Raw genomic sequence first — 11,686 nt, forward strand, 5'->3', positions numbered from 1 at the left:
GGGGGGGCACCTGCTGTCCCGCTCCGCGCTGCGGTGGCTGTGTGATGAGAGTAGCTTGTGTGATTTGTGCACAGCTGGAAAGAAAATCAGACCTGTAACACCTGAACGCACTTTTAGCATTACAACGTTCCACATCGCGCGCACGAGAGGCGCAACACGCGCATTACTTTCCATCGGGGAGATCCAGAGATGATGCCCCGTCTGCCGGGCGGCGACAGGACAACGTGCGGGACCACTAGCACCTTTTTGTCAGCATGTCTGGTCTCCGCTTGCCATGCCCTCCGGAACTGCGGGGAAGTCCAGTGCGGCGATGGCCACCAGTGCTGTCCGCCCATCGTCGCCCTGAACGGCAGTGCCAGCTCGACGGTGCGCTGCTGCAAGCTCCCCATCCACATATTCTTCGACAATGTGGGCTGGTTTACGCGGAAGCTGTCGGGCATCCTGATCCTGTTACTGCTTTTTGCCATGGGCTACTTCATCCAGCGGATCATCTGCCCGCGGCCCCGCCGGAACCCGCACAATGACCGCAGCGAGGAGCCCTCCCTCTTTCACGGCCACGCATCGGCGTCCCAGGACTCCCTGCTGGACCGGTACCCCGAGTACAGCCTCAGGGAAATCGTATCTCCGAACCTGCCAGCATACGATGAAGTCAAATATTTACCCACGTATGAGGAGAGCATGCAGGAGATGCACAGAGACCGGTCCGATGATAACTTGCTGTCGGAAAACGAGAGGGGCGGTGAGGGAAGGGTGAGAGCGGCGGGACCGAGAGCCGGAGACCAGAGACGGGATGTCCTGGAGGTGTCAGCGCAACACAGCCCAAGGACATCGCGGAACTCTGTCTGAGATCGGACAAAGCTACGGAGACAATATAGCATTCTTATTTTTAATATAATCAGGGTAATTATCTTGCGGAGATATAAACTCAAGTGCAATTATAATCCTGAATGTTAAGAATAAAAGAGGAGGCTGAGAAAATGTACGTGTTTTGTAAGATTATGGAGGATTACTCGCCTTTTGTATGCAAATGACCGCTTGGAGATTAGGAAGAAAGCGAAGGCGCCTGAAATCGACGCTCTTTGTGATAGGGACAGATAATTTGGCTCCGGTACAATCGCATTAAGTTTTACTCCAGCACCTCAATCTTAAGTGGCACCGTGAGACAGTTTTTCTTCTGTCAAATTCTCGTCCTGTCTTTGTCTTGATGCTAAATATCCTGCTGGACCTGAAAGACCTGCTTTTCTTTTTATTAAATTTGAATCCAAAAAGAAGAATAGCTATTACATTTTTTCCCCTCAATAACCTGAAACTTGGTCCGTAAGAGGGATGAAGGGACGAATATCAATTTTAATACTTTCTGCCAGTTCATTTATAGCTTATCAGCATGGAAGCAATATTTTCTTCAAAATGATTCACACAGATTCACGCACAGTTCAATGGGGGGCTGACAGATTTTCATCTAAGACCTGAGCCATGTCTCATATGCCTACTGCAAAAAGTGAAGCCACAGCAGACAAGTGCAATTTAAAAAATTAAAATAAAACAATGCTCTGATCCTGGGAGCCTTACTGCCAGAGGCTACATGTAGGCCTGTCAGTGTCTACAGGTTCAGAATTTTGTAAAAACAATGGCAGATTTTACAGCTGGTTTACTGATATGGCGCAAGCAAAGACATAAAGTTGTGTTTGATGATAGCATGTCAGACCAGATCACAACAACTTACACTTTACAGCTCCGATCAAGCACATGAGACAAAAACAAAGGGACATCTAAAGGAAACAGGGGTGACAGGGAGACAGGAGGCAGTCTTTCTTTGTTCTGGCAGAGCGGTCTGGGAATATTGAATTGTATATTGACCTCAAGTGTGTAACTGTCCCCTGCTTATTTGCATATTTGACTAATAAGACAAGTAGTGTCTGTTTTTGCTGATGGAAATCGAAAACCAAGCTAACACCACCACGCACACACACTCTTCATTAGATCAGGCTTAATGGCCTGTTTACCTGGATTCCAGCTAAACGTGTATTTGCCATTAACTGTCCATTAAAAGGCCTAATTATGTTATAATTTTGAAAAAGCTCATTTGTCAGTGTCACTTTGCTTTGACATTATCCAGGCACGTGGTGAACAGTCACACTTACTTATCATATCTCCAGCCCAGGCTTGAAGTAATGTGAGCACATCATTAGTCCCGGGGCAAAAGAAAAGACAAGTACATTTCAAAGAGAATTTTGGTTTTGCCAATCTTTTTTACAAATAAGTGATGTGTCATTGGTTTACAAATTGCCATAGAAAAGTGAAACATGTCCAACATGAGTTTCCAGAACCCCAGATGTCTGACCCACAGTCAAAAACACCATCGTAGAATGCTCAGAAAACTGGTAATTATCCACATTTAAGAGACTAGAAGAAGTGATTTTTTTTTTTTTACAATTTTGTTTAAAAAAGTACTTTTAGGATAGATTATTAATCTAAATCAATGATAAAAAAGTTGCCAATTTATTTTCTCTAACCTCCATTACGTCACACAAATTTATCTACCCACAACAAGAAAATACAGAAGTGTATGCACCCAGTGACCCTCACCTAATTTAATCAACTCAAATATCTGCCATCAGAAAGACCACAATGTGTACAACAATTCTGTCAGGTACAGCTATTAAAAAATGGAAGAAGTTGCTGCTGAAGCATCTCGATCTGCAAACCTAGATTTGACAATTAGAGACCTTGAGCTCCTCTAATGCTCTCGACAGTTAAAGTCTGAGAGTGACTGTGGTGGCGTGTGTAATCCAATACTGCCAGACCACGACGGCAGCCAATAGTTAACACTGATGGCTTTCCATCTATCAGTTTGCACTTAAAAACAGAACATCCATGTTTAAAACCCACTGATGCTACTGATGAGATGGAGTATGTGACCCTAAGATTCATGAAGCTGTATATGAGTTCTCACACCATACGAGGTGTGAATCTTGTGTTTCACTCTCTGCTTTATAGTCATCGCAGTTCATTGTGATCCAGCTCCTATATCTAAGCTGTAACACAGGGTTTAGGACTCAGAGCATAACCAGTTACCTACAGTTCCCAGCATGAACCTTGAATCAGATACCATACAGCTGGGACATCCATTGGCAGGGAGAGAACAGTGATATAGTTGATTTTCTTTTCCTCAAATCCACATTATAAATCCCAACATATACTGTATTGTATGTGCACAAACACACACAAGTAACCTTAGAATCTGCGCCAATGATCCTGTTATTCTATGACTCACTGGACCAAAGAATGAATCAACTATAAAGGTCAAATCAATGAACATTATCCTCCTTAAATAAATAAATAAATAAATAAATTCTACATTATATCCTGGAAGTGTATTAGAGAGCCGCATTGTTTGGCCATCAATCAAATACACGAGAACTTGCAAGTCATTGAATATGGAAATAAAGCTCTGTGGTTTAATACAAGTACAGTTTCAGTTTGGTATTTTTTGATGTGTAGATTCAAAACTATGAAATACTTGCATAGTCTGTTTATTGTTCAGTAGCTACCACTGAGAATCAAAAGTCTAAAGATTGGCATTCTAAATGTGACGTTTCTATTTTTAATCTACAGATGAGGATCAAAAGGTCTAGTGTAAAGTGAAGAATCGGGTAAGAACATACAACCTATGTTTATTAAATATATCATTTTCATCATCAATATACAAAAAGTCCTCATAACGTTACTGAGATTGGGTACAGTGTGCTTTGTACAGTGAGAGACAAAGTATGAATACAACTAATAATTCATTTCTCTTCTATTTTTCTATGTGTGTGGCCTCTCTCAGTGGTAATGCATGTGAAACCTGACTCCTCGCTGATAAGTCTTTTCATAGATGAGTGGCGTTCGGTCTGGATGACTATGGTGTATCACAGAGTGAGTAGGCTTAGAGAGAAAGCAGATGCAGGGAGTAAAATATGAGAAAGACAGTGAGTCAGAGAAAGAAGCAGCTTACAGTGCAGAGAAAAAAAAAGACAACGGCAAGAGAGAATAAACCCATTGATAGGTTTTCCTACATGTAACGTTTTCTTTGATGTTTCATCTGTGGCCACTCACAGTTTCGGGGATAATGTGCATCAATTTCTACAGTATCTGTCCACATCCTAAATATATGGTTTAGCAGTGTTTTTCGGAGAACCCTGAGACAGATCTTCTCTCTCATTTGTCCCTTCTGGGCCACTATATGAGATGGATAGGCTATAATGGTTCGCTGATGTACTGGCCTTCTGCCAACCAGGGGGTGGAACTGCATGGCAAGCCGTTGGTTTCACACCTCAGCAGAAAAGGAAATACAAAAATTACTCAAAGAGAAGCACATACTGTAGATATATTGGACTCTAAAACACGTGTACCCAGAAATCTTTCCTGGTGCATGTGCAAAGCTGAAAAAACATGTCAAAGATCGTCTATGACCTTTGTTTGAAACCAGTGGAGCATCAAGATATTAAAGGAATACAAAAAAATAGGGAAAGCAAAGTGAAAGATGATATTTTTGGCTGAATATATACAGTGCACCATCAGTTTAATTTACTGTCATTCTTTTTAGTGTTTACAGAAGGCACAGTTTTTAATATATAAACTGTAAAAACACCAATCCATACAAAAACAAAGTCGTGTGCCAGTCAACATCGCTGACAAAAATCAAAGCAGTACATTTGTGCATGACTGAGTATTTCAAGTTAATTTTGACAAAGTGGAAGAAGGTAACAATCCACTTTAAACTTGACACACTGAAATCAAGAGAAGCCGACATGACAGAAAAGCCATTATGGTGTTATTGTTGAGAAATATAGATACCCTTATCCAAAGTCAAATCATCCACCCACAGTAACAGAATGACAGTGTTGTGCAAATGTTTTCCATTACACAGCATATGCTACAATATTGTTGTGTCAGAGTCAAAGTCAAGTGTCATATTCTTCATGGCCGACTAATCTTCCCATCTCCAAATGTTTCCATTTGTTTTTACTTGAAGTTAATGTACTTGTAACTAATGGTAGCCATTATGCTTCAAGTATAGACAATCTGTATTGCTCTGAGGGCGAGCCAAACCACTTAATATTCACCAAATGTCAAAAACACATGGGAATCAAGTTCGACAAAGCGGATGCTTCAGCAAACATTAACGTCGCGAGGCCACGCTGTTCCTCAAAGATGCGTTTGCAGCTTTCTCTCTCTCTTTAGACAATTCCATCTCAATCTTCGCCTGGATTTTCTCCCAGTCCACCTCAACCTGGCAGAGAGACAGAGAGACAAGATGAGACGTATTTAGATAAGATACTGTATTTTGTTTTGATCGGTATGGGATTGACAAAGCAAAGCAGCTAAATGAGTCACATGTCATGATAAGGCCGGGATCACCCTGGATACCTGAAACATGTGGTGTGTTTTAATCATAATCATAATCATAAAATGGAAAATCTGTTTTATTGTATTTTATTGTGTTTTTCCCCTTTTGATCCTGTTAAGAGTGAGGCTTTTGTTTTTCAAGTAAGCAACACCCCACTAAAGCTCCAAGATTAAACAGCTCCGGCTGTAGACAGCAACAACAACTAGGCTTACCTCCATTTTTGGTTTAGTTCCGCAGGCTCTTCCAATTGGATGGCAGAGAAAAAGCTGAAGGGACATTGAGTGTTTAACCTCTGAGAGTTTGGCAACTTAAGGTACTCACGAGTGTATAAGCAGAGCGTAGGGAAACACTTAGAACAAGACACCCTCCTCTGCTAAAAAGGCTTCCAGTATAATTGTCCCCCAAATCAATTAATGCAGTGCAGTGCTGTCCTAACTTACCCCTTCAGCGTACTGCAGGAATCTCTTATTGGTCTCTTTCCTGCCAAATGACTGTAGGAATTTCCCTCTATAGGCCAGCACAGTGTCCACATGGGTCTTGTGTTTGACTGCCAGCTCCAGTGCCCTGGATACAAGATGAAGAGATGCAGATACACATCAATCCTGTAAGGACAAACATGCTTTCCCCTTACGACGCTGAGAAAAAGCATCCTCCAAAATGACTTATACTGTCTCTCTCCTTTCAGCTGTACATTTGTACACACTTTCACACAAACGCTGAGTTGTACCTCTCCCAGTTGAAAAGGTCTATGCTGACTCGTATGGCCTGGTAGATGAGACCAGCTTGTAACAGTGTGGCCTCCGCCTCCTGGACCTGACCGCTGAACATCAGCATGTGGGCCAAAGATGACTCCTTAGATGGCTGCTCCTTTATAAAGTTGATGTACTGCACCCTAGGTAACTAAAAGAAGAAAGGGAGAGGATTGTGAATACTTTTTAACTGGTTTCGTTTACTAACTTCTGTCAAAATCAAAATGTGTGTGAGTACTTGTGTTATAAGATTTGACTATAAATTCAACGGAATTAGCCCTTACCTCTCCAATAGCAGCATAGGCCATCTCGGCCGTGGTCAGCTCCCTGTTTGCCATTGCCATACCAGCAAGACATGCCCACAAAGATTGGTCCTGTAGATGTGGGGAGCAGAGGCAGTGAGCATCTTTAGTTTACAATACCTCCCCATTTGACACAATCGGCCCAATCCCAAAGTGAGCCCTGAGGACTTACAGTCTTCATAAATCTCAATTGTTAAGTGAGTGAGTGAGTGAGGCCCCAAGGGCTCAGAAAGGTATAAATGGGATTGGGACAGCACTTCACGAGATGTTACACGTTACCTTCAATAACAAAGAAGTTGCCAGTTTGGGAATTTTCATTTTAAGCTTGTTGCTTTTCACGTGGCCAAGGCACAAGAGACGGTTGCCTGATTTCAATTTAAACGTCATAACGCTTTGAACTGTGGGTAATTCCCCGTGGTGAAGTCTGCATTGATGCAGACTCACGAAAGGGCTCGGTAAGTGTGTACTCAAACCCTCATGTCTTTTGAAATTCGACATTGGTACAACCCTAAGCCCTTACAAATTTCACGAGAACGCGCACCAAAGTCTGTGGGTCCGGACTTTGGGATTGGGCCAATGACCTTGACAGTCAGTCAAGCTATCTTTGCAGGACTCTAAATATCATCTGAACAGGTGTTACGTTTATTCGACCTTGATCTAAATGTTTCATTTCAAATGCAAAGTCAGTTCAAGATAGCAGAGATTAAGACTGTAACAAAGTGTGATGGCTGATTCATAATAATTATAGTGTATGTCTGCACAGCCATAGGATATGATGGTGTCCTTTTAGTCCCTGTTACATCCTGCTCATATCCTGGCAGGCTTCATTGTAGTCATGCTCCAAATCATCAGGAAACCAAGCATGGCACAAACAAAAACAAACACAAGATCCATCCACAAGATCACAAATGTGTCACCATTTTATTCTGTGCAGCTGCATTCTTTAAAATGACGTCTTAACCACGTAATTCTGTAATTCCCCTTTAAATCAGTGTCCATCACAACAAGACAAGCCGCTCTAATAGGAAACCACTGCTGGAAAATCTTCTTTTGGTGTGCCTGTATCACAGTCAGATTATGAATGTCACATTCTTCTAGGTTATATATGCCTGTTTGTGTAATGGCTCCAAACTATTAGTGTCAACTCCTATCAGGTCAGGGCTTACTGACAATGACTGTGATTCTTGGAAAAGCTGCGATGCCACCAAACTCTTACCAGAAGTCGAGGGGGGAGGTTTGAGAAAAAAAGCTCTTAAAACCACTGCCTCGCTAACCGTCCCTTCTGTCCCACCCGCCTCTTGCTACTAGCTATCCACTTCTCCAGGGTTGTGGTTATTGCATCATCAAGTAAAGACACAGTCCCAACACTGCATTCAGCATATGTGTGTGTGTGTGTATATATATGGATGTGGAGAGTTTACACATGCATATAGTGGAGTGAGTATTTATGAGTGAGGTCTATGGGGGCATATCCGGTAAATGGTGTCACCAGGCTAATTGGAGGCTAATTAAAGCCTGCTGGTCTGGTCCCATAAACCTGTTTACTACCTTCTCATTTCAGACTCTGTCTTGCTCTCTTTCATAAATACATACATACATGCGTGCATGTGTGCGTGCAACATACACCACAGGAACCAGGACTGTGCCAGAGCCCTATACTGCAGGATATGCCACACTATGTTTTTGGTCTAAACACAAATGGAAAAGAGAAGAAATGTTATGCCAAGACGTAATGAACAGTGGGATTTTGTTTTGGTATCTAAATGGGTATACACACCTGAATGACTCCACAGCAGATGGAAAATTTTTAGTACGTATTAACAGATATATGCTTGAATCTTACCTTGGCAAAGCGGCAGAGGCGCAGTGCATCCTCCCAGCGGGCTGAGGTGCTGTATTCGTGCAGGAGGGCTGGGTACGGAGGCACGCAGCTGTACACCAGTGAACCGTCCCCCTGGCGTAACGTCACCTTGGTGCCAACATAGCTCAGAATATGGGGTGCATGGCTGAACTCACTTTGATGGAGGGACACACACACACACACACACACACACACACACACACACACACACACACACACACACACACACACACACACACACATAGACACACACACACACACACAGGGCAAGGGTAATGCTATATGTTACACCTAAGTCAACATTTTCACATGTGGTGGAGAATAATGGATTATGCTAATTAAAAAATACAAAAATCTTTTTATTGACCACACCGTACTTCCCACTTTGCATATGTGTGCATGTCAAAATTTCTAATCCAACAAGCAATTTGTGGCAGCCCATCACATTTGCAATTTAGCTGAACTGATGATGTGACATACTGACAGTGCTGCCTTTGTAACTTGCACTGTACCTGCTTCAACCGGTGTTAGCCTGTATTAGCTCCTGCCACTTGGTATCTAGTGTTCCCCATATGCACATTGCATATAAACTAACTCTTAATTAGTCCCATGATCCAATCTGGCTGCTGGAGCATCAAAACAGTAAAAGCAAAAGAAAGAAAAATCAAACTGAAAAATAGAAATTCAAACTAAGATTGGGTGAACATAAGCTATCTACAATTGCACAACTTGATCTTATTAAGAGCAAAAGTATAATTCAGCATTGGAGTTGTAAAAATGAACAACATTAAGCTATCAACAACTGTGAGAGGGAAAACTTAAATCACAAAGAAAAAAAAACTGAGCAACCAAATGTTCAAATTACTGTAGCAGGGACAAAAGTAGTCCAGGATCGCCTGTAAAGACAGTGCAGGCACTCTGTGCCTTAGCACCTCCTGTACTGGCTGAAGCTCCTCCTGTACTGGGTAGAAAGCATTATACAGTCTGACAGCAGCTGGCAAAGAAAGAGTGCCTAATGTGTTATGCCCTGGACAATGGTTGTATCTCTCTTCTTGGCTCCTCTTTTTAATTTATTTTTGTTACCTGTTATCTTTTCCTTTCTCGTGAACAGTGTTAGCCATTTATGATAAAACGGCAGTGTGTAAGTGAAAGGAAAGGAATGCACATGTCTACCTGCCATCTTTTATGTAGAGTGTTTTTGGCAGCAGTTCCTTGTCAGTGAAGACAACACTTGGGTAGTACCACACTGTGAACTGGTTGTCCTGGATTCCACACAGGATGTTAGCAGCATCATTCCATGCCATACTGTGGACCATGCTACCTATAGGACACACAGGAGGACACACACAACAATCATATTCATCCAATGTTACCGCTACACTCGTGTGTAAAAACAAAGAAAGTCACTTCAAATCTTCCCAAGTGAGTTCCCTCCTCCCCATCTCACCAATTTTGCAGAGTTTTGGTTCTCGGCCCAGATGACGCACGGAGGTCAAGTAAAGATCACGGTTCTTGTCTATCAGGGAAATCTTCCTTTCAGTGGATGGGCCACACTGGTCCAGAGCTATCTCCACCACCTCCAGCTACGTATGAAAAATGACAAACACAAGCACAAAGGTTAGAGGGAAGAGCTGAGTGAATAAAAAAGAAAGGGAGAGAGAGAAGTCTGTACCGTGACCCAACAGAATTTTCTGCCAAGTGTGTGTGCGTGTATGAGAGAGACATTGAGTGTGTGTCTGAACTTGTGTGAGAGCGAACGTGCGTGTGTGTGTGTGTGTGTGTGTGTTTGGCCAGAGCCAGCTGGCTTTGGTGCAGCTTCTTGGAGTTGTGGGCTACTGGCAGACAAAGCCATGCTGACAAACAGTAACTGCTGTTACCTCTACTTCTTTTCCTTCTAATCTTATTCTTTCCTTCTTTTTGTCTCTTTCCTTCTTAGTTTGACTCCAAAGCCCTTCCCCCATTCTCTTCCTGTGTCTTTATTGTCTCTCTCCTTTCTGGATATGGGTTAGTATATTCTTTAGCGCAGACGCTCACCATGAACAGACTGTTGCCCCTTAGTCTATTTAGATGAAATGTGGACTGTTGAATCATCATGGCAAAACAATTAGCCACTACTCTTAGCTAAAGCTTAAAGGTTGCAGGCAAAAAGTCTGCATCCTCATCAGATGAGTTATGTAGAAGACATGTAACATAAGGAGCAGCATCAATCTTATTGTTCTAACTAGCTCAAGTGTTATAGTATACACATTTAGGGAAAATGCTATAGCAAATACAAATGGTCCACAATTTTGAGGAGGTTATATGTCCTGACAACACCACAATTGTATTGGATTAAAAGTCAATATTGGTGCAAAATTATGATAGTTAGTAACTAGTTTAGTGTGTGTTGCAGTCGCTGTTTCTATGGTGAAAAGTATAAAGAGCTCTAATGCCAATTTATCAGTTTAATGATACAGGTTATATGTCATTAACATTTATTACATTCTTCACAAACAACCAGCTGACGTTTGCTTTGTTGAATACGATTGTTAAATATCTTTCACCCAACTATGTAAAAAATATATAATGCATATTGTTTTGAAAATATAATTTTGAAATAATTAGCTTCCTCCACAATAACGAGTCCATGTCATAATTGCCTGGGCTGTGTGTAATAGTGTAACTAGTCTTGCTTTGGCAGACCTTGGGTCTGGCTAGTCCACACAGCATTACAGGATGGGAGAACAACATGCTCTGAGTTATTTGACTTAAACCGATTTTATTTAAACCAATCACAATCGTTATGGGCGGTGCTAAGTGCCTCGGAGGGGAACTGGTTTTGATGAAACGTGAACGTTCAAACGTCGTGCAACCAAAAACTCAGATTGGACAGATAGTCTTGCTAGCTGTCTGGATTTAACCATAGTCCTTATGAATTGACCAGAGTTTAGTTGCCAACCCAAAGAAAGTGGTAGGTGATGGATATCCGGCCCAAAAAGAAAGGGCCAGCAAAATTTCCGGCAGCACCGGAACAATCCTGGAAGTGGAACGTCATCGATATAGACTATAGTGTAACTAACCTAGTGAGTCTTCACTCTGCATGATAAAATATTATAATAACACTCAGCTTGTTATAATTTCATATTGTTATAAAAACATTTCATATTGTTATAAAAACATAATAAAACACAATACTCTAGCATAGAATAGAAACAACTGTAACATGACCAGCTGATCCCGGCGCTATGCCATAGAACTGATCTAATTAGCAATGAATGTTGTAGCAGAAAGTCTTTCATTTTCTTCCAGCTCTGTCAGTCCTTTACGATCTACACTCACCGGCCACTTTATTAGGTACACCTGTCCAACTGCTCGTTAACACTTAATTTCTAAGCAGCCAATC

The 11,686-nt window shown here is 41.8% G+C and overlaps 2 protein-coding genes across 2 annotated transcripts in view; one reads left to right on the forward strand and one right to left on the reverse strand.

The window, feature by feature from the left end:
• LOC117942468 (uncharacterized membrane protein C3orf80 homolog) overlaps positions 1 to 1,357 on the forward strand; it is a 1,688-nt gene extending 331 nt beyond the window's left edge. The window contains exon 1 of the mRNA XM_034867933.1: positions 1 to 1,357. This exon is cut by the window's left edge and continues 331 nt beyond it. Coding sequence (XP_034723824.1) covers positions 190 to 846 — 657 coding nt within the window. The 5' untranslated portion in view covers positions 1 to 189 and the 3' untranslated portion in view covers positions 847 to 1,357.
• A 2,321-nt stretch (positions 1,358 to 3,678) lies between these two features.
• Positions 3,679 to 11,686, reverse strand: part of ift80 (intraflagellar transport 80 homolog (Chlamydomonas)) — a 38,548-nt gene continuing 30,540 nt past the window's right edge. Inside the window, exons 14-20 of the mRNA XM_034867832.1 lie at positions 9,752 to 9,887; positions 9,478 to 9,625; positions 8,287 to 8,458; positions 6,426 to 6,515; positions 6,120 to 6,292; positions 5,833 to 5,956; positions 3,679 to 5,275 (exon numbers count right to left, since the gene is read on the reverse strand). Of these exons, the coding sequence (XP_034723723.1) occupies positions 5,165 to 5,275; positions 5,833 to 5,956; positions 6,120 to 6,292; positions 6,426 to 6,515; positions 8,287 to 8,458; positions 9,478 to 9,625; positions 9,752 to 9,887 (954 nt within the window). The 3' untranslated portion in view covers positions 3,679 to 5,164. The remainder of the gene's footprint in view (positions 5,276 to 5,832; positions 5,957 to 6,119; positions 6,293 to 6,425; positions 6,516 to 8,286; positions 8,459 to 9,477; positions 9,626 to 9,751; positions 9,888 to 11,686) is intronic.

This window comes from Etheostoma cragini, chromosome 3 (assembly GCF_013103735.1).
Source record: "Etheostoma cragini isolate CJK2018 chromosome 3, CSU_Ecrag_1.0, whole genome shotgun sequence".
Classification (NCBI taxonomy): domain Eukaryota; kingdom Metazoa; phylum Chordata; class Actinopteri; order Perciformes; family Percidae; genus Etheostoma; species Etheostoma cragini.